The sequence below is a fragment of the Vespula vulgaris genome, chromosome 1, assembly GCF_905475345.1.
Source record: "Vespula vulgaris chromosome 1, iyVesVulg1.1, whole genome shotgun sequence".
NCBI classification, from domain to species: Eukaryota; Metazoa; Arthropoda; class Insecta; order Hymenoptera; family Vespidae; genus Vespula; species Vespula vulgaris.
In genome coordinates, this window is record NC_066586.1 from 19,752,095 (window position 1) to 19,779,926 (window position 27,832).

At 50.0% G+C, this 27,832-nt stretch overlaps 1 protein-coding gene across 8 annotated transcripts in view; it reads left to right on the plus strand.

Moving 5' to 3' along the window:
* LOC127068129 (myocardin-related transcription factor A) overlaps positions 1 to 27,832 on the plus strand; it is a 182,446-nt gene that overhangs the window by 120,788 nt on the left and 33,826 nt on the right. For 4 of the 8 annotated variants that reach the window (XM_051004716.1, XM_051004627.1, XM_051004443.1 and 1 more), the window contains 3 exons: positions 12,037 to 12,137; positions 12,238 to 12,469; positions 13,132 to 13,325. In XM_051004716.1, coding sequence (XP_050860673.1) covers positions 13,244 to 13,325 — 82 coding nt within the window. In that variant the 5' untranslated portion in view covers positions 12,037 to 12,137; positions 12,238 to 12,469; positions 13,132 to 13,243. Of the gene's footprint in view, positions 1 to 353; positions 1,637 to 12,036; positions 12,138 to 12,237; positions 12,470 to 13,131; positions 13,326 to 27,832 lie in introns of those variants that run through there. The other 4 variants (XM_051004083.1, XM_051004180.1, XM_051004000.1 and 1 more) reach the window with 2 other exon arrangements.

A 27,832-nucleotide genomic window follows, 5' to 3' on the forward strand; every position in this document is an offset into this window, starting at 1 on the left:
GAGTCGACAGGAACATCTCCTCGTTTGCGCCGATCACGTCGGACAAACGCGATCGAGAAAGCGTAATACGCGATTATATGGACGACGCACGTTACGACTACTTGCATTACCTACGTTCCAAAGTGAATTTTCAAATGTACTTTCTAGAAGAATTTACTTTCTAGTATAAAGTATTCTGAAAAAAAAGGAAAAAAGAAGAGAAAAGAAAATATCTATTCTTCAGATCGGACAAAGAAAAGTATACCCTTAAGCATTCTTTGAAGGAGTCTCGACGTCTCTCGCAGAAGCTTCGAACGCTCGATCAAAATCCAAAGCTTCAATTCCAAAGTGTTCAGAAGCTTGAAAAAGAATGAACGGCGAGGAAGCTGATCTGATCGATGGTTCGGGTATCGTGGTGCGTAACTATACGTGCTCGGATCCTTAACTTGTTAGCCAGGATCGCCGATCTGTGATTAAGGTAACGGTAGTCATCAATTCGGCCACGTGATCGTTAGGCTGTCAGCCGACGACCGACATTTAAGAGATCGCCGCCGTGAAATCGTCCGACGTAATTTGCCACCTCTCGACGGCTCCAGCCGTGAAAACGATATTTTCTCTTCTCTCATTCGCGCTCTCCCCCCCTCTCTCTCTATATATATATACATATCTCTCTCTCTCTCTTTGACTCTCCATCTCGACTCATTCAACTTTGAAATTCTCGAAGTTTAACAAATCCTCGAGCCTACCCGTGTTAACCAGATCGAGCATTGTTTCAAAAGTACGAGCTCGAAATAAATCGGCGCTTGCTACGGCGTTTATCCATTTTCTTATCCGGAGGCTGCTCCTTTTGTAGCGTCGCGACTCTGTCTCGAGAGAATTATCGTCGTGCTAACGAGCCGCTAACGAGACTCGTTTTTATCTTTTTTTATCGTCTTCTCCTTCGCCTTCGTTCTCTCTATTCTCTTTCGTTTACCTCCTCTTGCTTCTAGATTTCGTTTATCCTGAAACTTAGAATTGCTTCGATCTCCTTTTTAAGTCTTCATCGAGATATAGAAAGTCCGCGAGGAAAGGAGATTGAAAACGTACTACTCGCGGAAATGATCGGTATCCTTTCCTTCTCTGTATCATTTTGCTTTTGAACGAATGGAAGGAAAATAAGGGAGGCTCGCGGACCACGCGGAGAAGATGGAAAAGTTTCTATGATCAAGGTTCTAATCGAAAGTATTCGAGGAGGGACTGCGAGTCGCGTTGCTCTCGTCGATCGCGAATCACGATCGAGATCATAAGTTTCGTAGGCGGAAGGAAGGAAGGATCGCGAAAAACGGGGCTTGCGTCGATGGGAAACGGAACGCCCATCGATCCTTCCTTCTCTTTCGTCGTTTTCTAGATATTTCGTGACGAGGACGGCAATGGCGATGCCAGCAAGATGGCCGAAGATCGATCAAAGATCCTCCATTGGTCGATCTATCGTAATCTCTAGAAGCGATCGTGGGCGACGAGCGTTTTCGCGGATTTATACGAGCGTCGCTCGATCCGATGTCCGTCGTTGTCGTCGGTGGAAACCTCGGTGCGAGCGGAACAAAGGATGGAAAGGTAGATGTACGTCGTGCCGGCCGACTTTTCGAATTTCCTGCCTATTGGTTCGGACGAAAAAGAGGTTCGTTCGACTTAATTACTTATTTCATTCTCACTGAAATCGATTATTCATTGGAGTCACTTTGCTCGAAGAGAGATGGGAGATCGAGTTCGTGACGCGCGATCATTAATTATACTTCGCAATTAGCAGCAGTTGACGGAAGCGCGAACAATAGGGCCGCGCGAGGCGCCGACGGGACGAAGACGATGATTAAGACACGCCGGCGAGGCGTCCTGCCAATTCACGATGACGATCGGCGTGGTCCGACGATCGAGATCTACGATGGACGCCGTTCGAACTTTGCCCTCGTCCTCTCTCGGAAAATCGATTTTAAGAATAGATACGGGCCGTCTTGTCACCGTTTAACCAAGGAATTTTCTTTCGACTCTCCTCGATGCGTCGACACGCACGCACGTACATCGGGTTTGTACTCCCCGAAATTCGATCTTTGAGCGTGAAAAGAATCTCGACTTAATCGAACTCCGTTTGGACGATCGAACCACTACCGGAGAGCTAGAACGTAGAACGCGATATAGTTTCTCTTTGTTTCTTTCTCTCTCTCCCTCTTCGAACGCAGGTGATCGAAGATTAAAAGTCGAAAGACACTTATGGCTTATGACAAATGTAATCTACTACGTGACAGCTCAATCGGACCCTAACAGACGTCCGAGAGTAAACACGGCGATGCTCGCGCGTATGTTTCTTTAGCTTCTCTCTCTCTCTCTCTCTCTCTCTCTAGTTTCTCTTTTTAGATCGAACGATATCTAACTAGGCTATCGCGAGTAAACGTCTAACGGATACTTCGCGCCTTTATCAGAGATATCTCCTTCAATGTATCATCTAGACCAGAACGTTTAAATTCAACACGATCTCCCTTTGTCCGGGTCTCCAGGAGCTTTTCTCTCTCGCAATCAGCGGAGCATTCCGTGATTGATTTATCAAATTTCCTCGAGCTCGAGAGTTATCGTTAGAAACGCATTTAGAAAGGTTCAGGAGGAGGGCCGATCGTTCGATAAGTTCCCGCGAGTTCTGCGAAAGCAACAACATCAACGAATGCATCATCGCTATCGATGTCATTAGTAATTTTATATTCATCTTGGGGCATTCAGCGGCACCGTTTCGCAGACCTTTCTACCTTGCCGCGAAGCGATTTATTTCCAGTCGCGTAACCACCGAGAGATCACCAGCGGGTCGAAGTCATTTTTCTCCTTCTCTCCTTTTCAAGCCGATTATTTTTCTTCGGCTTTGTACGGCTTTGCACTTTGTCTACGAAAACGTGGAACAATAGAGAGCGTAAACGTCGAAAAAGAAAGGAAGCCAATTCTTTGCGCGAGCGTACGATTCTTTTATGATTCGAAGATACAATGCAAAGATATATTCGTAATAATCGTTCCTTCGCTTCGGACGGTAGAAAATGGCGAAAATCTCGACGGTAGAATCTTCTCTCCCTCTCTCTCCCTCTCTCTCTCCCCGTCTATCTCGAGAAGACCCTTCATTAGCATCGATCGGCGATCGCGGCGTGGGAGAGATTGTTTATCCTGTCGGCTCGCCTCGGTATTCCTGAATCTCGACGTCGAGAGTTTACCGCCTCGTAACTTTGCCGAGGTTAAGGTACCCACTAAAGCCTCCGCAGGCTCGTCGTCCTCTCTCCTTCTTTCCTCTCCTCGCGCCCTTCTTTTCTCCCTTTGCTTACGCAGCCTCGCCTTCGCGTTGCCCTCTTCCTCCTCCTCCTCCCGCTCCCGCTCCCCTCCCCTCCTTCCTTCCTCGTCTTCCTCGACGCTACGAGTCACGGTTGCTGCAGCCACCGCCGTCGTCTTATCGCGTTCCCATACACGAGCTTGTGTGTTTTTGCGGTTGTAATATTGAGTCGTCAGGGAACGCCCACGCGTACCGAGGGAGGTGGGAGCCTCGTCGAGAAGGAGGGCTAAAAAGAAGGCGAGAGGGGTAGACGTAGGTGAACCGCACGCAACGTGGAAAACATGCTCGCGCGATAAATCTTCCTTCGTACGGCGCATAATTAGCTCCCTTCTTTTCCTCTATTCGTTTTTCGGCAGAAAATAAAAAGAGAGGGCTCCGGATAAGGGAAAAGAATTAAAGCCCCTCGTTATTCACCGTATCGCGATAACGTTCGAGTAATTACCTCGAAAAAGACGTAAGGAGGGGGCTAGGAGGTCGACGCATTATGCGGGTGCTCGGGAGATCGTAAGAGCGCGCGTTCGGAGGTCGTCGAGACGCGTGCCTCGCCGGATAAAAGCTGTAAATTAGGCCCTCGCCACGTTCGTCGCGTTTAAGCGAATCGGAGAAACGGCCGGCGCTCGATCTTCTTCTCTCTCGAAACGCCGCCGTGTACGAGTGCGAAGAAACTCCGAGGTAGTGAGAGAGAATAGGAGAGAACGAACTCGACTACCGATAGCGCGAGATACGTTTCTCCGTTGTTTTCCTCGTCCGTGTCCCGCTCTACGAAAACAACAGGATAAATCTTGGAAATTCCACGAACCGATCTCACCTTGACGTCGTTCCTATTTACCCCTCGTAAAATCTTCGGAATTCCACGAACCGATTTCACCTTGACATTGTTTCTATTTATTCCTCGTAATCTATTGTACTTTTAAAGACGCTCGTAGTACTAAGATTACTTGAAAAAAGATAAACACGATACGGCCTTGTATTTTCGCACGTATCGCGAATATAATTTGGTTCTCGATCGAGGAAACGAATTGCTTGATGCGTGCTTGAACGTTCCTCCTTGTATTGTACTAGGGGAATCCGTGATGGAGCGAGAGAAGGGGGTGAAGGAGAAGGAAAAGGAGGTGGAGAGGAGGAGGAGGAGGAGGAGGAGGAGGAAGAAGAAGAAGAAGAAGGGCTCCTTTGTGAGGCCAGCCTCAGGAAATCAGGATTGATATAGGGCTGCGGTAGGTTCGCTCGTAACTTTGTCCCGCGGTACCCGGGACGGTCTTGATTCATTAATCACCCTTGTACGAGCTCTGAACTCCGGGTGATTAGCAGGCGTGAACACCGACTCATGAGGGATATATACGCGATTGCCCCGGCATTGTCGACCACCGTGAACGTTCCGCGACTCGATTGAGACGTCCGTCTTCTTCCTTCTCCTCCTCTTCGAAAATCTATCCCCTCTCTCCTACCGGACTACCATCCATCGTTCTTCAACAAAGCCGAGATGGAAAACGTAACGCGAGTCGGTCTCCTCAAAGTTCGACGGCATCGAGTTCCCTTTAAAGAGATCGCGTATACGTACTACGTTGCTTTCCGCTCTTTCGTTGGAGAGCTTCCTTTCTTCGTTCTTTAAAATTGTTAAAAATTCGAGAACTCGGTTCTCCCCTCCGGGATATTTAAAAATACCTACGCGATTGTGTACGACGGTTTAATCGAAGAACCACCCGTTGAGTTTGGTTAAAATCTTCGCGGTTTCGTGGGTGTAAGTTACGAGGTAATTAACACGACTGTTAGTTACGACGCGATCGCATCTTCGAGCTCCTTCGAACGTATCAAGGACCTCTTCCTCGTACCGGTCCACTCTTTCGCAATCGTCACCGACGAGATAAAAATAACGTGAAAGTGGCGATCGTTCGCGATTAAAATGACGTCTTGATAATAATCCTCCGAGATCATCGAGATCTTTATCAGCTTTCTTATTTCGGAGGATCGCTCCGTTGGCGGACGACTCGAGAGAGAGAGAGAGAGGGAGAGAGAGAGAAAGAGATTCTTGCGCGTTTCGCGCTGCGCTCTCATTAGCCCTTTGCAGCTTCCGAGAAAAGAGATCATCGTACCGCGCGTGCATTCCTACATTTCTTCTATCGTCGATAGAAAAGATACCGAGGGAACACATCGCGATCTCTTTCTCTCTCTCTCTCTTTCTCTCAATAAATATCCGAAGAGTCAGAGCTTCGTGGAAACGAGGCGTCGTGGAAAAAAGTCTCCGCGCGATTTTACAACGAATCCGAGGAATACGACGGAATTATTAATTAGTCGTTTCTTTATCCTCGACGATCCACGAGGATAAACGAGACCGCGGAGACCGTAGACGTATAAAATTAGCAATTTATTTCCATCATCGAGATGCCACATCGATTGTTTCGTCTTTTTCTTCTTCTTCTTCTTCTTCTTCTTCTTCCTCGGCTTCTTCTTCTTCCTCCTCCACGTCCCACGAGGTTTAACGGATTAACGGCTCCCCCTTTTTATTTTATCACATTTAATTGGTTTCATTCCGAAAAACAAGGCGGTCGCGTAACTCGTCTCGAGGCATACGGTCGAAAATATAGACCCTTCTTTCGTAGTTTCATCTCGACAAAGAGATAGAGAGAGAGAGTTTATTCTCTTGCGAGTTGGTTCACGATATTTCGCGCAATCCGAGAAGAGAGGCTGATGAGGCTCGCAGGTACACACCTGGAACACGCGTCGACCCACGCAAGCACGCACGCGTGTACGAGCTATCACGCCTCCACGCGTGACGTCACACCTGGCTATATCTCGTAGAGAGAAGAGGAGTAAGAGGTGGAGAGAAAAGAGGCCTCGATGAAGGGGGAAAAAAAGGAATGACCCGAACCGGTCCTCGACGGGTCAACAGCATACGCGCGCCACCCCCGTAGAGTCCGTCGTGCGATGGCCCGACACGCGCGCCGGTAACGGGTGTCTCGGAAAAAATCCATTACAGCGAGGGACTAACTCGGATCGCATCGAAAAATTGGAGAAAAGCGTAAGAGTTCAGGCACGATTATCTTCGAGAAGGAGGGTGCCGGAGTGCGCGGAAAAAGAAAGAAATAATACTCTCTCCGATCGTAGCGCTGTTACGCGAGATAATAATCGCGAATATTAACGGCGTTTCGGAAGTTCGATGAGAAGGACGAGAAACCGAAGCCACTAGCAAATTGCCAGCGGAATACTCCGGGCTCTCTGCATACCATACCAGCCGACTTTTACTGCTTCGAACAGGCATTCTGCCCATTTATCATTCGCAACGTGTAATCGAAAATAGAGGAAGAAAATCGAGAGAATAGGAAGAGGCGTCGTAAGTGCTACCGGCTCGGCTCGCTCGTCGCGAAGGGAGGAACTCGGGAGAACTCGTAAGCTTTGTCTGTAAATTAATTAGAGAAATCGAGAGAGAGCGAGAGAGAAAGAGAAGGAGAGCTACTCGGTTCGTCCTTCGTTATTCTCGTCCCACGTGAAATCCTTTTGAGAACGCGCTTTGCGTCGGTGTACCGAATATTCGAGAGGAAAGTTCTGGAACGAGGCGCGCGACGGTAGCGAATCGCAAGCGAGCGAGCGAGCCTGTGTTTGTCGTCGCACGGTTGGCTAGTTATGTGCCCAGGTAGGTCTAACTTAACATTACCGACACGCGACCCACACACGCGGCGCGCGCGCGCCTCTCTCTGTCTCCCTCTCTAGGCCAACGCCAACGCACTTCCCTCTCGTCCTCTTTCCTCCGCGAGCGATCTCTCTCTCTCTCTCTCTCTCTCTCTCTCTCTCTCTCTGTCGTGATCTTTCGAACGCTCGAGAGAGCACGCGGTAGTACAAGGGAATAAGACGGAAATAAGATACGACACAGCTGATACGCCTTCGCCCACCGATTACGCGCTAGGTGTATGTCGAAGATCGTCGATGATGTCATTCCCAACTATAAACCGCCGCCAAGTGCAAGACACTCAACCACCGCGACTTATACCACTTTATAATTGCCCTCTTATCGTTAACATATGGACCGTGACAATCCGATTAACAGATCAAACTATTAAATACGTATCTTTGCTTCGATAACCAAACTCTGTTTCTACGATTTCTATCTCGATAACTACCGTAGCACCTAGGATCGTCTATATCGTAACTCGATAAGTACTCGTTACCGAGCGAACGATGAAATTGATTAAAGATCGTTTAGAAGCTTTCGAGCGATCGGGATTGAGTTGGAATCCTTGGTCGTTCGAATAAAATTCAATTGGAATCAACGGTCAGGCTGTAAGCAGTCAACAAATAGTCGTTCCCGCGATCGAATCGTTAATACGGCTTCTATAAACACGGAATTCGAATGAACATCGAAGTGAAGGGAAGTTTGTTCCGCCGTCGGATCGAGCGGCGTCCGCGACATCAATCATCCTGGACCGAACGCTCGAGACTTTCACCGTTCGTTACGACGTGGTCGTCGTCGTCGTCGTCGTCGTCGTCGTCGTCGTCGTCGTCGTCGTCGTCGTCGTCGTCGTCGTCGTCGTCGTCGTCGTCGTCGTCGTCGTCGTCGTCGTCGTCGTCCTCCTCCTCGTCCTCGACGTATCATTGCCGCTCAACGAGTAGTAGCTGTAATACGTATTATTTCATAGGGAATCTCGTCTTTCGTCTTTTCGTTATAATTTCTCGTTATTAGTTCGTCGACGTTTACGGATCAATCGAATCCACGATTGGAAAATTCATCGAATGCGGAGAATCTAGAAAACGAATCGACTCGTGCGAAGCGAACTCGCGAAACCTACTCCGACGACGGAAGCTATCGACGTTCTCGCTTTCTACAAATATTTAAAGTTCCAGCGTGTTGGTATATACTCGTAAAGAGGAGAAACGAGTCGGCGAGTACTACCGACGCAACAACGGCGTGTTTCTCAGGGCCAACTTTATCGAGGAAGTTCCGAGGGTGTGGCGGGAAGAAGTATTGAATTCATCGGTACGCATTGTCGACAAGATATACGAAGCTAGGGGTTACGGGTTAAGTGGAACCCCGTACCGTCAGCGAGAGAACGCGCGCTCGTGATCGTCCGTGCTCGTTTCGCGCGTATCGGTCTGCACCGCACGAGCCTACGGAGCTCGCGCGATTTATAATCGTACTTTCCCGCTTAAACGGGTATAGAACGAACAAGAACAAAGGAACGCACTGCTTTACGATCTCCACCCTCGGCACGGTAAAAAATCTCATTCCGTATCCTTCGAAAATGAATCGACGATAATCGAATGGTAGGTCGGATAATCCTCCGATCTTTCTCGGAACGTCTTCGGATCGTCGTTCGATAAGTGACATCATCGAGGGTAATCGTAGAAACGAAATCACGACTTCGTCGAAAGAAATTTGAATAATTACATGGAATCGTATCGCGGTGTAACGAATCGACCGTGGGACGAGCCCGTGATGTTTCATTAAGAAAGTCATTTTTCACGATGCAACGTCGAAGCGCGTAGGGTGTTTTATTGGCAGAAAAGGATCGATTAAAAACATAAGAAAGAGAGAGGGAGAGAGAGAAAAAGTCGGACGGGCATTATATATCACGCAGGGTTCATTCATTAACGCTATTGACTTTCGGACAAAGAGGACGAGCTCGCGGTACCGTGTAGCAGCGCAGGGAGAAACGGTAAGAAACAGCGAGGCTCGTGCGTGGACATTGTACGTACGTACATACGGGCCAAAACACAAAGCACCGGTATCCCCTGACCTCTGACCCAGCCTCTAATGAGCGGCAAAGCACGGCTATTGTGAGAACACCTCCTCCTCTTAGCCGGATCCTCCAACATTTTCTCGACGCGGTTCGTACCCTTTCGCGAGAAACACGCTAGCTCGCGCTCGATTAATAATCGAAAAAGGGATACGTTTGATACGTCTGGAAAGGCATTGCGTAGGACGATTCACAAGTAGCCCGTGTTGTTCGCATTCGACGAAAACGCGAAGATCTCTTACTCGACTTTAAGAGCGAAATTATTGATCGACCGATCGGCCGTTCGATGAATATTAATAAGTACCGATGACGGACGGTGCGAGCGACGTGCGTCGGTTACGCCCGCGTTCGTCGTCGTCGAGAATAGTTTATTCTTCGAGAGAGCGAGAGAGCGAGAGCTTTCGATCCCAACTCGATCGATTTCGGTACCCTGTAATCTGGCAGGTTCGCCGACGCGTCGAAAAATGCTAAATAATCCCACGATACTTTTGACATTTCGGCGATCGAGCGATCTTATCGTAGCGTGGGCGATATATCCTCGCGTTGGCGCCTCGAAAGATTCGAGTCTCTTCGAGATTAGACGGGTAAATAAAATTTCATGAAATTCGAGAGATCGAAAGAGAATATAAGGACCGACAAAGAGCTATTATCGCTTCTCGGCGTACGCGGCGCGCGCACGTCGAAATCGTTTGACGAAAATTCGCCGATCGAGCGTTTCGAGGAGGGAGAGAGAGAGAGAGAGAGAGAGAGAGAGGAGGGACGGATCAGCAGGAAGATCCCGAGTCCGGGCGGCGATTCCTCGAAAACGAGGGGTCCTTAAAAAAAGGGCCGCGAGGGAGGGTCGGGAGGGAGGAAGGGCGAAGCTCGCCGTCGCCGTTCTTGTCGGTCGCGGAGACGGCGGCAAAGGGGAACACCCAGTACATGCCAACGACATTCCCGAAGTGCAGCGCGCAGTTTTTCGCGGCTACCGAGCGCGCAAGGCAATGCAAGGCGATGCAAGGCAAGGCAGAACTTGGCCGAGAGGAGGTAGAGCGGGGAAAGAGAGGGCCTGACGAGAGAGAGTGACTCAGAGAACCGCTTCTGGGCCAGACGCAAGGGCGTACACGCGCCTCTTCCCCTCGTACGCCTCCTTGAATTTCACGAGCGCCAACCTCGGGATACGCCTGTGCGAGCGAATCGAAGATCGGAAGATCGCGAGAGAGAAGAAAAAGGTGCAGCTCGAGAGAGAGAAGAGCGCGAGATTTATTTGCCCGAATTTCGACGGGCGGTCGATGCGCCATGCCCGCTTCCGAGGAATGCATTTCGCATTCGGTATCTTCCACGGAATATGTCCTTCGAGAGGGAGTCGAACGATCCTGTCTCTCTTATTTCTCCCTTTCTCTCCCTTTCTCTCTCCCCTTTCTTTCTCCTTCTCTCCCTCTCCCGCTTGGATCGCCCTAGCCCCACCTTCTCCGCAAAACCGGCTGGAAAGATTTGTTATTGTTTTCGTAGCCCCTGGACCTTTTTATGCAACCCTTCTTCCTCTCTTTCTCTCTCTCTCTCTCCCCTCTCCGTCCATTCGTTGACCCGAAAAAGAGTCGAAAAAGAAGCGAGGAGGATCTTTGGAAAATGTCAAGAAAAAACGATTCGGCTAACGATCCGAGTTAAAGGATCGTCGATCGACGATAAGAGAGCGTGAGTCCTCGGAGTGTGACGAAACGAAGACGCGAGCTCGTACGAGTCGAGATAATTACGCGAAAGTAGGATGAAGGGGAAGAAGAGAATCCTGCTAGAGTCGGACGATATCTCGGATCTACGATCGGGCCGCGGATCGTCGGGTGATGTATCGACCTCTCTCTCCGTGGACTCTCGAATCGGCGCTATTAGGCCATTGGCGTCCACCGAGAGTTTTTGTGTGCTAACCAGGAGATCGACGCGCGCGCGTCCTGTAAACGACGATGTACCAGGCTTAACTAATGTGTCCGACCGGTTAGGCGCGTATTGATCGACCAGACTAGATTTATGTCAGCGAATGATTCACGGCGTGATTTACAGCGGATTGTCCGGCGCTTGCATACTGATTGGACCGTTTATTCCGTTTCTCCTTTCTACGCCACGGAGGAACCACTAATCATTTATTGGGTTAAGGTGAAATCCTTCCCTTCTTCCCCTGCCTCCTTCCTCCTATTCGTTCGCTCTCGAAGACGTCGCTCGACGAGGCACCCCTCTCTCCCACTCTTTTTCAAAGACCGAGAAGGCATCGCCGCGCTTTCGGGCCTCGCGACGAACTTTGACTCGCGAGTCGTGCGAATCATCCGGATAGGCGATCCGCCCGCTCGTAAAGCGAAGTTCGAGGAGACAAAGTAGCGAGACTTTCGTCGATACTCGAACTCGCACGAGTTAGAGTTATCGCGAACGCATCGCGTTTTCTGGCGATTCCGAGCTCGCGGCTATCCGAAAGTCCCGCGGGAGCCCGCATCTTCCTCCTTCTTTCTCTACCTTTTGGGTCGATCTCGTCGTTCGATTCTCGATCACGAAGGCAGGGCACGCGTGTCGGCCGCCCGTAGAATGTCGTCGTAACGACGTGTCTCCCCTCCCTCCTCCTCCGGATCCTCCTGTTACTCCACGGGTAGCAACGTTAGCGGTCGTCCGGGCTCGGACGGAGCCCCTCGTCTCTTTCGCTTCTGCTATGTCCAGAGGTGATCCCTCCACCACGACCGGTAGGAACGAACGTTTAAATTAGGCAGGGAATCCCGTGGAATGCGCGAAAGAACTCCCTGCTCGGCATTCCGCGAGGTTTTGATACGCCTTCGGGCTATTGGTCGACGGGGGACCATTAGCCCTTATGCGGTGGGAATGACTCCCATCCGCGAGGTCCTTACCGGTCAATCCTCGTTTTCAGATCTTCCTTCGAGGAGCCTGCCCTGTCGCTTTTCTCCGAGAATCCTTCCTTCGCCCCGCTTTTTCACTCGCTCGTCTAATCTCATTTTTCACCGGTTCGTCCTTCTCCGTTTTCAGAGTCTGGCCACAGGTTGGACAGCGGCTCCCCGTTTTGGAGGATACAGCTCGATCAGGACCTTTTGGATACCATAAGCGCGATCTATCCGGAGTGGTTTAAGGTAAGTGGCCCTTTTTCTTCTTCTTCTCCCCCTTGTTCTTTCTTGTCTTCTTTCCTTTCTTTTCGCAAAGCTGAAAAGCCAAAAGCATAACGAGAAAAAGTTCTTCTCCCATAGGACTATACCAACGGCCGTGCCTCTACGTCCTCGTCGACCAGCACTTCCGGCCCTCGGTCGAGCAACGGGAGCAACGTGGCGGCGGACTCCAGCGGCGTCCTCGAGCACAAGGTCGCCAAGGGCGATTCCAAATTGAAAGCAAAGTCCAAAAGGGCTGACAATTTCAAGGAGAAGGATCGAGAGAGGAAGGACGCTAGGCGCGACAACAGGGACGAAAGGTGAGAGTACGTTTCTTATTCCTTTTCGCCTCTTGTTTTTGCTCCTTCTTTCTCGATCCGCCGTACGATTTCTCGACGTACGTTGGATCCTTCTCGAAGAGCCGTTCGATTCGACGCGGGAACATAAGCGTTCTCAACGACCGACTTCCTCTCGAAAGCTCGTACTCGATTTGAAAGTTTGCAGCTCGCTTTCCTACGATCCAGCTGCGCGTAATTTTCTTTGAACTTTAGCAAGATCGGCCGATAAGCGTCGGGCTCTCTCCTCTCCTCGCGAATGGCCGATCTATCCGTCAACGAGGTTGAACGAGCTAATACGTACGTACGCGGAGGTAACTACGTCGTTTGAAAGTATCGCTCCATCGGCAAGTTCGCGTTATAAAATTGGTACTTTTCGAGTGTCGATTGATCCATCATTCGTCGATCGGGGAGATACAAAAAGCACGAAGGCTCTTCCTCGAGAAGGAAGGATCCAAGATCGAGGCGACACTTTGTTTTGCCGGCGTTCCTACGCGCGGCGTCTTTCCTTCCTTCCTTCCTTCCTTCCTTCCTTCCTTCTTTCTTTCCCTCCTTTCTTCGGTCTCTTCCCCAAAGCGACGTATGAAAGATTAATTCGCAAAACTCGGCCCTTTGCTCCTTTCGGTCCGATCCCTTTGGACCCGCAGAGACGCTGGGAACGGTAAGAAAAGCACGACGAAGGCTTCGCCGCAGCAGGATAAAACGACGGCGGACGTGGCAGGAAGGAAGACGGCGGGTGTTCCAGTATCGGGAGCAGAGATGGCCGAAGGCAATCAGTCGCCGCCGAAGGCGGAGGTCGACGACTCGCCCCTTCAGCATGCCATGGATCGCAACAAGGAGTGTGAGTACGCTTTTGCCTTACCTTTTCCCCCGGTTCCTTTTTCGATTCGGACGAGAGGATCTTCGTTATTTGTTACAGAACGTTACTTTATATACGTCGAATTCCTCGATGTTCGACGGTCAAGGCTGCGAAGGCAGTCCACGTTGCCGTCGTCGCGTCCGTGGATCGGAAAGATGAGCGAAAGCGGTAACGCGTACGTTATTCCATTCGCAGCTCGATCGACCGTATCCACGTTCAGCGCGTCGGGAAGGAGGAAGTCTCGTCCCTCCGTCCGGAATAAGCGATGAAAAGGCCTAACGGTCCTCTCGGAACGACGACGAACGTTTCCGATCGATCGATCGATCGATCGATCGATCGGTCGATCCAAGAGGGAGGCTTTTATTATGCAAGCCGTTCGTGTTTTATCGTCGTGACGCTCTCGTCAACGGACGATGCACCACCATCCTTGCGGTCTCGTACCTTCGCTGTACGCGCTCGCGCAAAGGCGCCTATAATGATCGATGGAGGAGGGCCCGCCTATCTTCCTCCCCTCCGTCCCACCCCACGCTCGCTTTTAACGTTCACGGGCCTTGCCCCATTATGCTCACGGCAACTGTAATCATCCGCTCGTTATTCGCCCTAACACCGATCCCCCGAGAGTGATGCTCTCGATCATCGATTCGGAATCCGACCATTTTTTATCCAATAAAAACGGCCGAGGGGCCTTTTTATCACCGCGTAAAGTGCACCTCTTCTATTTCATTTGCCGCTTCCGCCGCCGGATACCGATACCCGGATTATCCTTCCTTCCTCCCTTCGAGAGCGTACGAGCGTTCTGTTCCCTTTTTTTTCGTCGACCGTGCGAACCTTTTCACTTATCCGATAGTTATCCAATAGAGTGTACGATCGAAGTCGACTATTGTCGGGAGAGAAAAGAGGAAGAGAAAAGAAATCGATATGGAGAAGCAAAGAAAGGTTGCTCCTCGCTCTCCTCCGCGCAACGTTTCTTCCGCGATCGTCGGCGAGCGGCGAACGAGCGGGAGGAGAAGAGCGGAACGAGCGGGCTTTTATCCGGCAGCGAATTCCGTTGCGTACTACGTACCTATATCGATTCACCGAGTCCGCGCTCTCGAGTCCGGTGCCGAGTCGAGTCCTCCTCATTAAATCCGCGGACCACCGTCCGCAGTCTTTAGAACGTCATTTTGTCGCGTTTATCGACCGCCTTTTTCTGCAATTACTTTTTGCGATCTCGGGATCCGGCGGAGACTCTCCTACCTGCCGCGAGTGTCTCGGATCGTATTCGCTCGTACCGCTTACGACACTCGTGTACCTACTACGTCGCGTACGTACGTAGAGGTTGCTTGTGCCCCAGTGACGCGCCGGCACTCCTATTATTCCTATTATTCCTTTAATTTCATCGACCGAGTCTCTTTAAGCGGACGATCTTTGTTAAGTCAAATATATAAACACGGGCGCACGCGTATATGCGTATACGTATAAATGTTTGTTTACGCGGTGCGTATATACAGAGGACGCTCAAAGTTCGATTTGCTAGCGCGTCCGAGGAAGAGGAAGAAAGTGGTGGGGAGAGACGAGTTCCGTTCGCTCTAAATCCTGGACGCCGGTGCTCGAGGACAAGTTACTCATATACGCTTACTCGAGGTAGTACCTTTGACGAGAGCACCTGCGCGCCTGTGTGCGTGGCGCGTATCGGCGCGAGCGCGCTATATCTAGCCTTTCTGCAAAAGAAAGAGCACGGGTAAGGTGCGCTCGGCTGCGAACTATAAGCGGAGAAATATAGGTATATAGACGGGAAAGAGAGACAGAAGGCGTGCCTATTTATAACGATGATATCATCGTCGATTACCTACGCTTTCGCGTGGACAATCGTAAATTCCGTAGCTCGCAGAAGGGTGCGAGAAACTTATTCGATATCGAACCTCCTTGTCTCACCCTGATATTTCTCTATCTCTCTTTCTCTTCCTTTTTTCGCGAGTCGAAGACTGTGGAGTGTAGGCACACGAGTTTTCGATAAAATCTAACTCCCGTCCTCTCTCTCTCTCTCTCTCTCTCTCTCCCTTTCATTTTCTCTCGAGAGATCCGGTAAAGTAAAATTTCTTCTTTTTCCTCGAGGATTCCTAGCAGTCGACCGAGAGAGACGCGCTAGGAAGTTTGTCGACGCGGACGACTCGATATCGGTCCCCGTCAAACTTTCACCTTTAAAGTATCGCGCGTACCTTTCCAACCGAGTCTTTTCTCGGTCGAGTAATTCGCTCCTTCGGACGTCGACGCGCGCTTTTTCCCGTCGAACGGTGAGAACACGAGAGAAAGATGTTGCGATTTAAAGAGGAGAGAGAGAGAGAGAGAGGAAAAAGAAATAAGAGGGCCGTTTAATCGCAGCCGAAACGTTATCGTTGCGAGGCGAGGACGATCTCTCGCCTTATCGCCTTAGGTCGTATTTCCTAAGGAGAAAATGATGTCGGAATCTCGCGTTATAACGGAGGGACCTCCTTTCGGTGCCGTAAAGGCGATAACCTCGAGCGGATCTCGTATCGGGTCGCGTTTAACGAGACGTCGTCATTAATGAAACGTCCCACGCGACACGCTCGTTTTCCATAACAAACCACGAAAGGCAACGACGCGAGCGGAAGATGGGCCTTCTCCGAGCACGCGAGGAAGTATCCTCGACTCGCGTGGAACCGAATTTCGTAACGATCGACTAATTGGTGGACGCGATAAAACGTCCGAGATTCCAAGGGGCAATTAAGAAGAAGCACCTCGTTTTCCGCCTGGTCCGACTTCGTAGGTCCGACCTTCGAATCTTTATCCTTACGATCTAAAGAGTCAACAGACCCTCGGCCGCTACCTTCGTGCCGTTACGCTCGTCGAGCAAGATGTAGCGCAAAGTCGTCGTTGTTTAATCGTCGCGAGTTCCTCGGCACGTACCTCTAACGCGACGCGATAAGAGTTTCGTTCGAAGAACAGAAGAAACTCGATCCGGCCTTTTCTTTCGATTCGTTGGAAAGACGAGCGCGAAGGACGATCGCGGTCTCTTTCTCTCTCGCTTCGTTGCGTTCGGCACCCGTCCGCATGCCTCCTAACGATACGGCGCGCGCGTAACGTAAGTTTGCTTTGCAAAATCCACTCGACTACACGGCGTTTCGCGGCGAAACGAAGAGCATTTTTTCTTCGTCCACTTAGCTTCGTTAAAACTCTCGATCGAGTTTCCCGAGAACGTTCAACGCCGTTACGAGATTCGCCGTAAATCCGTGAGCACGTGCGAATATCGTAAAGCCGATTCTGTCCGGTGAACGTGTCGTCAAAGACGACGAAATAATCCATCTGTCTTTCTTAGTCGCACGCACGATCATTTCCACATTGAGTACGTTATGTCAATCGTACGGCGGTGATCGCGAGGGATCGATTTCTGCGTCACGCTTATAAATAAATCCTGCGTTATCGTTGCATATTCATACGCATCGACGTGCTCCGAGTTCCTGTGGGCGAACCGGCTCGAGATATGTCGAATCGAAGTGGTCGCGCGTTCGCGCTCGCGCTCTCTCGTGTCCGGAAAGTATCGCATTCAAATTCGCGCGCATGCCGGTCCTTCGTCGTCGTCGTCGTCGTCGTCGTCGTCGTCGACTCTGCGCTCGCGTGTTCGCGAACAAAAATTCGCGCGCGACGTGCGTGCAGGCGCAAAAAAAAGGAGACACACGTTCGGCGGCGGCGGTGGCGGCGGCGGCGGCGGCGCGGACTACCCACGCACGCAACACGCCGTTTTATAGTACCTCTCCGCTCGCTCGCTCCTTCGTTCGAGACGTGCCACGTGCCCTCCAAACGCAATCTCCGCGATCGTTTCCTTCGCGACGGCTTTCCCTCGCGACTCCACTTTCCTTTCTTTTCTTCCTTTTATTTTTGATCTCTTCGAAGGACCGCGAGAGACTTTCTTTCGTCCGCTTCAACGTAGCGTGCGAAACTTGATTTATCTCTTGGCGGACAGACCGCCGTGGATGTCTCATTAGTGGGACATCGAATCGACTGAGATTATCGATACATTCTACCGTCGACGTCTTTATGTAAGACCAAGATTTATGGAATATGAATTTCGCTTGGTTCGCCAAAGGACGAAAACGAGAATAAAGGAGACGGGTGGAAGCAAGGGTAAATAGTGGAGATTTCGTTGGTAGAGTCGCTGAAAGAAAAGGAAAAGCAAGGTTCGCTCGAACAAGGAGGAGGAATGCGTGCATCGAAAGGAGGCGGCGAATTGAAATTCAACGACGTCGGCGACGGAAAACATCGACGGAGAGGAAGGAAGTGACGTTAGTTGGTATTCAAGGCTGACCGATCGATCGAAAGCGAGGCGAGAGAGGAGAGGTGGTGAAGAGTTCGGCGCTAAAGAAGAAGAGAAAGAAAGAGAGGGATCTTTGAGAGCCAAAGAACTCCGATGACCGAGTCCGCTGTTGTAACGTTAGCGACTACCTTAGCATCGTTTCTTGCGCGACGCCCACGCGTAGCGAATTAAACGGGACATCCTCTCTTCCTTCCGCGAGCGTTCGTGCTCGGAAACTCCTAATTCGAGTCTTTGCCTCGATCGACGACTCCTTCGATGCAGCTCCTTCGCTCCTACTTCTTTCGGGAACGCGAGATAAATAAATGGCGAGCGACGATTATCGCGAGGGATCGACGGCGACGACGACGACGACGACGAGCTAGCCTGGGACAATTCCGTGGCCCACGCGCCATTGTGCGATCGGTGCGAATCGGTCGGCCACCTGGTGAACGCCGTTCGTCTTGTCCTTTTCTCCTTCGTCGAGTCACGCGCGCGCGAGCGCGCAAGCCACGGTCGCGACCGATCGCGAGAAAAATTTCATTCTCGAACGCGGCTCTCCTTATGAGAAGAGACCGCTGCCACGACCGACAAGGACGCACCGATCAGACACAACCGACACCGTTATTATTATTACAGATCGCCATAATCGGCCGATCTTTTATTCCCCTTTATTTATTTTCATTGTTACGGAGAAACGAGTTCAGAGGAAATCGAGATACTCGCGTTCGTTCAAAGTCTTGTCTCGTTTACCCAGAATCGCTCGACTTTTATTCTTCTAGGATTTTCTACGATTTTTCAAGGATTACGTAAGATAGATCGAGAGCTCGCGCAAACGCTCTTAATCGTTTCCTTTCTTCGTACTTTTTCCATCCCCCTCGTCTTTGCGCTCTCGAGTAGAAAGGATCCCAACAACGCTTCGCGTATCAGGGTCGAGCGCGTTGCAATTAAGTCATTAAAACCGGTACCATTGCTCGCGATTACCGTGCGCTATTAAACCATATCTATCATACTTTTTAAATAGGACGTCGCTCGCGCGACCGTCCTACCGGCTTCTCCAAACTAAACCTCGCGCGTTTTATAAAGAACGGCCGCGTACAAAGATCGATTAAATCGAAGAAAATTCATTTTTATGTCGCTGTTTCCTTATCGGAAGTTCCTCGACAAGGACGCTCGAACGTACCTATTAACGAGAATTATCATCGGCGCAACGCGAGGCGCTTTGTTCCGCGAACGACTCGCGGAAGCTTCGAAATAGTCGGAATCTATAAAATTTCAATCTTTCCGCAATCCTTAACGGTCCGTATAATTTTCTCTCGAAACGCGCGTTCGTTCCACTTTGTCCTCGTCGTCTAAGAACAAAATGCGCTTCTACGTCTCCCTCCTTAGCGATTCGACGTTTTCTCCTCGAACGACCACGTAACGACGGACGAATGATCTGTGAAAAGAAAAGAGACTTATCGGCTTTGCAGGACAATGCGCCTCCATTGTCTGTCCTCTTTCGCGCTCCCTTATGCGATTACCAATGATGATTCCTAGCTCGATATTCGCATTTATTCTTTTCTCCGAGATTCTTTATGCGACGGAGTTTGTTTTTCGCGTTCGTCATCAACCTCCATGTTTATTACGCGCGCGTTATTTATAACGCGATGCGATGGAAAAGGCCACATATGGTTTCCGATTAGTGGTCAGGAGAAGATTGAGCAACGGTATTTAGTAAGCCGAGTATGCAACGTTGGCACACTCCCGTCGACGACTACCTTCCTCCCAGGCTTGCGGTCCTTCGCAGAGTCCTTCGTAGAGTCCTTCGCCTTTTGAACCGGCTCGAAGCTACCTTCGAGCTTATGATTTTCTCCATCGCGCCAACCACCGCCGTTCCAATAGATTCGAAACGTTATTAGGATCGTCGTAACTCGCGAGTCGACGACGACTTCTAATATTCGTACCAGAGAGAAACGAGTCGCGCGTTGTATACCGACCTACCGCGTTCATACGTTCGGACATGTCACTTATTCCTCGAAATCGATAAAAATTCGAGAACGATGTCGCAATCAGGCGCAATTAGCTTTGTGCGCGTCTACGCTACCTGCTTTCAGCGATTTCGTACGAAGGCAAATTATTCGTACTTGGTGTCGCTACGTTTTCGCCGCGACGTAATGAAATGGTAATAACAACGTTGCGATTCCGGACGAAACCGCCGCGCCGGCGTCATTACGCGGCTAATGTGGGAAATCGTCGCTGCTGGAGGAAGATGAGAGAGCAAGAATAAGAGAGGAGGAGGAGGAGAGAGAGAGAGGTGTTTGCTCCCTCCATCGGTCGGATGGCATGCCGCGACGATGCTCTCTCGAGCTCGACGTAAATTCCGAAGCGGTGAAAGCGCGACGTACCTACTTGTTTTTAATTTAACCGCTGTCTTCGCACCGACGTGGATGCACCGAATATTCGACTTTCGACGGGGCGTCGACGACGCTGTCGTCTCCCGGGAGACAAGAAAATTATAGCGATGCGCGGAAAAGTCGAACGACAGATTTAATTACGGAGTCGAGCGCTCGGAGAAGAGAACGAATCGAAGAAATAGGATTTTTTCGGCGCGTCTACTCTCGGCCGCCCGCGGCAGTATCATCGCGCCGTGTTGTACGCGACGAATAAAGAGACGAAAATAATTACCACCTCGGCGAGTAATTACGAGCCAGTCAAAAGGGACGAGGGAACGTTAATCGAGCTGCGCGCAACGACGTTCGATAATTTCCTTTTCCCCTCTCTTCGACACTTTCTCGCGAGTTTCGCGAGATCGGACCCGACTCGAGCTCCTCTCGGACCATCGAGCGAACGAACAGAGAGAGAGAGAGAGAGAGAGAGAGAGAGGGAATTACGAAAGGAGGGAAGGGCTTTGATCGAGGCGAGATACAAATTGCTAATTACCTAATTAGACCCACTGACCCACAATGGACGCGACCACCCGGTATGCGCTCGCGTGCTGCGAGCGCTCGGGGAATCGCGCCTCGCCTTTCATCGTACCCTTTATTCTCGTAATTTCCGCGCTAATATCTTCTCGCGAAGCCGGTGAGAGGCGCAAGCGCCTCGTTTCGAGGCCCTCGGCGTTTTTAATTTCAACAAACGCGCTGGTAAAACGCACGCTGCTTCCCCTACAAGAGTCGCCTATTTTATCTGATCTTTCGTCGATTCAGGTTTCTACGACGCGTTACGATAAGGCCTCGTTTCGTATCGTCGAAAATAAAAAAAAAGATTTCTTTATAAATCGCGAGGCGCGATACCCTTTTGTGAAAGGAATAAACGAATTTCATTGAGTGGCGACAGATAAGCCGAGCCCTGGCGTCATAAACAAGCGATTATCTTAATTAAGTGGGAATTGTTTTGGCCCACGCAAACCGAGCACCGGACAGACCGCGGCTCTCTGCCCACGTGCGCAGCCCAGCGTGTCCGGCTGGAAAGAACTCGAAAGAAGAAGTCCGCGTGCTCTTAACCCTCCCAACTCGCGATCGTGAAAAATCGAATTATCGAATTTTCGACGCTCCGATGACTCGTCGAATAAACCGTTTCGATTTCGTCCGCTGGAAGATGCCAATAGTCTAGTTACACTCGTCCGAAACGATCGAATTTACGGTGCGTTGCGAGACGCTACGCCAATGTGCCTCCTTTTTAATAAGTCGCGCGCATAACTCTCGCAGTCGACTTAAGTCTTAACATCTGTAAATCCATAAATCTCGTCTCCAGCCTTGTAGAAATTATAAACGTATTTTCCAGTTCTCTTCAGGCGGATTACGCGAGTCGCATAAAATTGCGATAATCCCAGCATCGAATCGCGTTCGTAAACATATTCCTTCGGTATCCTTCATCTTCCTCTCGTTTCGTGTCGCAATTTAGCGGCGACCGATTAAGAAAATCCAGTAAGGAGTGTACGGGTACCATCTCTAAAATGCGTTGCCATCGAGCCTGACGTAATTCGATGTTTATTCCTCCTTCGATCCATCGGAAGAGCCCCTCTCCTCTCTATTTTGGAGCCTCTGATACTTTATTAGCAAAGGTTGTATGGATGGAAAAAACTTTTCTCGTTGCGCAAGGAAGAGAAGGAGAGAGAGAGAGAGAGAGAGAGAGGCGATTCCGTCGTCCGTTTCTTTGTTTTGAGAAGAAACGAGAACGAGCGGAGGAGGATGTTTACCCGAGGAAAAGTGAGTCCACGCCGTGACTCCTTCCTCCGCGAGCGGGCACGAGCGTACGAGGACGATGATGGGGCAAAAGGAGAACTGTCCTTGAGTCGGACGACGACGACGTCGACGTAGCCGCGCGTCGTACACCTACGACACGCGGAAGATGGAAAAGCCGTTCTCCTAATGCGTGTAGGCGAAATGTATCAAGGCTGCCTCGAGCTCGAGTCGTTTCTTGTCGCCACTTGTCGCCAATCTCTGACGTTTAAATAGGCGAACCGGAGTGATAAATTATGTCTCGACTCAAAGTCCTGCCTCGACACGAAACGAGAATCCTTCGTGCACCAAGGGACGGCGAAATAGCTTAGATTCGTTTCTTCGAAGACCGATCTCCCGAGGTGGCCGAAATTTACACTGAAAAATACACGCTCCTTCTCTTGCTCTTGATGCGCACGTAAAAGGGAGACGAGAGTTCTCGGATGAAACGAGCGTGTAATGACCGAACATCTGAAAAATTCGCAATTAACTTTGGTCGGGCGCGGTACCGATGTCGCGTCGGTGTAATTGGTTTTGCAGAAAACTTACGTGTTTTCGCGGCATTTGCATAATGTGCGAGGTGAACATGGTCGATCGATCGGTTAATTTAAATACCGAATATATCGGCAAAGTCGTCGCCATCGTCCTCGTCCTCGTCCTCGTCGTCGTCGTCGTCGTCGTCGAGAAGAGCGTGCGCGAGCTTACGAGCAACCTGGTCGCCATTAACGTGTAATTATCGTTACTTATTGCTGGTAAATGCCGACTCTGCGGTGTACTCTCTTGCCGATATACCAGCTCGTACCTTATTCTAATCTACAACACTGGCTAATCCGATCGTCGATCGTAATCGAGTTCCTCCTTTTCTTCCTCTCTTCCACTCCCTTTCTCGTACGAGAAATCGAGATTCTTTAACGGGCTCTCCCATCTATTTCTTCAGATACCTACATTTTATAGATACGATTATCTAGAAATTGTGAATTTTGGTTGAGAAGAGAGAGGAAAGGAAAACGCAAGGAAGAGACTCATGGGTGCTCCCATGAGGAGAAAAAGAACCGTAATATCGTGTTTCGCGACTCAAAGTCGGCGGCGCCGTTGCGAAAGGCCCCGGGGCTAGAGCACGGCGTGTCGGCATGTTTCGCAGTTTGGAACCAGGACCCAAAGCTCCGACTCGACGTGCACCGGCACAAAAACAGCAGGGGTCAGCGAGGTCGGCAACGGGGCCCTGTGTTCCCCTGGGGCCCGTTGTCATGCGATACCTCGCTCGTACGTTACGATAGTGTCCTCGGTATACCCGCTTTCTGTTTTGTCACCGAGCCTCCTTTCTCTCTTTTTCTCCTTTCGTACTTTTGTCTATTATTCGAAAGACGATAGTTCTCTCGCCTCGATGAGGAATGTCTCCTCGATGGTATCGTGCTGAGAAATAATACGACATCAAAGCCACGATTTCTCTTCCGTCGGTTGACCGTCACGGAACGCTCGGTAATCCATTTTCTTGAACTTTTAAGCTCCCGCTTGAAACGTTCGACGATTTTCATTTCCACGCGAAACCGTCTAAACGTCCGACCTCGTGTCGAACGCTGGCACGAAACGTTTTCGAGCACGCCTCTCTTTACCTCGTTCGACGTCGAGTGGACGTTTTTACGGTTATCGAAACGACGGTGCGCGCGCGCGCGAGAGAGAGAGAGAGAGAGAGAGAGAAAGCGTAGAGAAGAGGAAGCGCAACGCCGCGTAGGTACCGGTACAAATTTATCTTTGTTCCGAACTTTCACGCACCGACATCGACAGCGGGATCGGGCAAACGAGTTCGTGGCGCGTTCACAAAAGTCAGCTCTCGGCTCGTGTGACATACGCGCCGATATCCACGAGAGAACGCTCCTCTCTTTTTTTTTTCTTCTTCCTTTCTTCTTTTCTTCTCTTCTCTTCTCTTCTCTTCTCCCCTTTCCTCTCGAGTATTTTCGAAAGACCTCTCCTAGTCCTCTTGTGAGAGAGAACGCCGATGAGTCACGACCGGCTGCGTTTTTCGGGCCGAACACGTGAGAAATTTCGCGGCGCTACCTTAACGATCCTTCGAGAAAAAAATCGCGCTCGAAGAGGTCCTCCGCGAGTCGACCTTCGATTTATAATCTACGTCGCTTCGCTTTTGTCTGTTCCTTAATCCGACGATGTTTAAAGCGCTCCCTCTTTCTCTCTTTTGCTTTATTGCGGCAACGGGGGTTGCGCAAGACTCTACACCTACGGCATCGCGCGTAAGAGAGAACCTTCGAAATCGCTCCTCGTCGTTTAACGCGTATCACGAGAATTTGATTTTTAAAGGGATAGAACCGAAAATTGTTTCGAACTGCAAAAATAACTACGGAGAACGAACTATAAAAATAACTATAAAGAGAGAATGAGCAAACCGAGAGAGAACAATGGAACCGACGAAGAAAAGAGATTTTGCGAAGCAACGTCAGAGACTGCGACTTTACGATTCCGTGGAATAGCCAGCCAACATTTAACTGTCGCGCGATATTTATCATTTCTCGTGTAATAGGATCTGACGCAGCTGGTCCTCTCTCTCTCTCTCTCTCTCTTTCTCTCGTTTTTCTTTCCTTTTTATTTTCTTTTATTCCTTTCTTTTTTCTTTTTCTTTTTTTCTTTTTCTGTTTTTATTTGTCTTTCTCTTTTTTTTCTGTTTTTCTTAATTTTATTTTGAACGAACGCAAACTACGCGCTATCGATCGTCCGCGAGCGTGGGCGAGTGAAAAATCATTTCGTACGGGTAAAAGAAAAAAGAGAAGTAGGAAAAATTTTTCATCGTCAGCTTCGAAACTCGGCTCGACCGCGCGCTTGAGGATTTTGAAACGCGCCGGTTAAAGTGCATCGCGTCCTGCGGCGAGCGCGCTTTCACGAAGAGTGGAACGTAATGACCACGCACGAGGGAGGGGAAGATGAGAGAGACAAAGAGAGGAAAGGGTATGGGAAAGGTTGAAGGAAAGAGAAGGAAAGAGAAAGAGAAAGAAGGAGATAATAATAAAACGAGATATCTCGTACGTGGGCGGTCGTATTGTTAGCGCAACAAGGCATGCGCGGCGCTTCTGTGTTTGCGCGCGCGCACTCCTGCGCTCTCCGCGCACCCTTAATAAAGGGTACGCGTGTGCGTGAGAGACGTGCACGCGTTTAATAAGAAGGAGCGAGAGAGAGAGAGAGAGAGAGGCAGAGTCCGGCTCGTCTCTCGGTGTGAGCGGACCCAGGCCTTATGTAAATCGACCGGGCCCATCTGCGAGAAAGCACGGACTATGGCAAAGAGCACGGAAGAAACGGTGGAGGAGGCGGAGGAGGTGGAGCAGCACGAGCGGTGCTCCTCTTCAAAAGCTGTGCCGCCGCCGCCGCCGCCACCGCGATAAACACGCATTTATTCCAGAGTGCGCTATACGCAAACGGCGTGCGCGCATGCGCTGCTACCGCGATCGCGCATGCGTATTGTGCTAAAGTACTTTCCACACCGAGCCAACTTTTCAACCGTTGGCGCGATCTTATCCGAAAACTTTCGTTCGTACGATCCGCCAAACGTAAAGAGAAAAATTCTTTTAAGGTTCCTCCGATTTCAACGTGCCTTGCACGAACCACGAAAGAGATATTTTTTCTAAAGCTGCTACTAAAGTCCACGAGGTAGCTATCTCGTCTAGCGATTAGACCAGTTCCAGTATGTCGTGTGAAAGAACGTTAAGGGAGCCGGCAGCGAGGTAACCTTAGGCGCGCGCGCTATCGCGACTTTACATTGTGTTTGCACATATCCTACCTCTGTAGAAACGCGTGCCGATGATTCTTCCAGAGTCGGCAGATAAGCAGATAAGCAGATGGCTGTACACGTAGGTGCGCTCGGATAAGGAGCTCCGCTGCAATAGACGATCCGCCTTCGGCGAATGCCGCTCGAGCGCATTTTCGTTCGAGCGAATTCGCGAATATATATTTTCTGCTCGCGTTGTTCTTTCGCAGAAACCGAATCGGACTCGACCGTTTGTTCGGACGACGTCGTTTCCCTTGCTCGGAGAAATCGGAACGGGCCGTTTCGACGCGCTCGTTCCTCCTCGTAAGTTTAATAGGTCGATTCCCTTGAAACCGATCGAAGAACGTCGATGCTGCGACGTTTCTTTCTTCGATCGTAGGTAGTAGCGCGTGGGAAAAAGGTCCTTGACTTAGGTATAACGCGTATAACGCATTACGCCAAATCGTTTCATTCTCTTGCTCTGAGATTGATTTCTGTCCCCTCCTACCCTCTCTCTCTCTCTCTCTCCCTCTCTCCCTTTATCGTACGCGACTTCCCGTCGAGGATGTTGGTGGTCGCTCTCTCGACCACGAGAACTCGGCGCGTTTCCACTTTTCGCCAGTTTATCGATTCGCGTACGAAAGAAAAGTCGCTACGTATAAGGAACTCGACAAGAAAGATAGAGTTTGAGCGAATAATTCGCCTTCTATCGAACTCGCGGTACTCGATTTACAGCGCGAGTTATCTCGTCGAATAGAAAGAGAAAAGTAGGAAGGATCGAGAATACGTGGGCGATCCGTCGATCTTACGACTCTCTCGATCGATCTTACCGCGTACGAATAATATACGCGTCGTAACGCGCCGACTAATTTATGGACGAGAGGTGGGTAGAGAGTCGACTATACTTTTCTAATTACATATCGTACTTTCGATTATACGCTCGGTAGCTTTGTCGAGGTGGAATCCGCTTACGAAATACGCGGTCATGGCTCATTTTGTGGAAATCGCTAACGATACCAGCAGCCTTTCGGAGAGCTTTCGTTAAATCCCCTTATTTACGAGCGCCGTGCACAAAAGTAAGCGACTTCTTTCTTCGTCGATACAAAGTCTAGCACGCTTCTCGTTCCACCTACGGCTACGACTTCTTTTTTCGTCTGTCGACGTAACGAATCGAAAACGACTACCGGGGACCGTGATTGAAAACAATCAAACCGTCGTATGTAAGAAGAGGTGAGTTTTCGACACCGTCGTCGATTCGATTTCGCTCGGAAAAAGCTTACGTTCGTTCGCTCGAGTCCGAGAGGTGGATTAGGATCGGTCGCATCTCCAAAGTCGTTTCGGTTGGCCCAGATTTTACGAATCTTACGATGTTTGTCTTCTTCCACGTCTCGCGTGCGCGTATATAAGCGTTTAGTGCCTGTCATCTCGGAAAGTGATAGTAAACGTTGGATAAATGTTTCGAGTCGCTTTCTCGGACGTTTGGACGGCGATGAATACCTACGAGCGTCCTACCTACACGCTCGCTCGTTTCTCGCGATTCGCTCGAAAATCAAACAACGTTACAAATCGTCGAGGTTGTTTTCGAAGAAGCGTAAACTCGAGGACGCTTCGTCACTCGCTACGTAGGAAGAGTAGCGCGTTATTAGTTAGCTAGATCGGAGAGGCCCTCGGACGATTTTCGACGGGTACTTGGATCGTTCGTTTGTCCTCTCTTCGATAATGTATCGACAGTCGAGACCGATTGGCAGCACGCCAATTGCTCCAATGCCAGCTGCACATACGGCACGTAGCAAAGCGTTATCGGAGATGCCGAAGAATTAATGTCGACCCTCGAGCACCGCGATAAATAACCTCTTCGTTAGCTTTGCGCGTTTCTCAGCCTTATGCCGACGAAATTCCACTTTGCAAGGAAGATTTTGTTTGGCTAACGCGAATAAAATATTGAAAAATACCAAGGGGAATGTTATAAATTAAAATCGAATCGACGATGCGTCGATCGCGAGCGTCGATGATTATATATCCGTATCGGGCGACCGTCTAACGTTTTCCTCTCTCCTTCCATAAGAGGGAATATTCGAGGATCCAACGTATTTTCGTTCTCAACGAGATTTTGCCTCTTAGTCGTGAGCGTCTTACGCGCCTTGGAATTTCCATCGCATACCGCATTCGAAATTTCTTTCCGCCCGTTGGTCACCGGATAGAAATAAAAATCCGAGTTAAGTAATACCCGATATATCGGAAGGATGATATA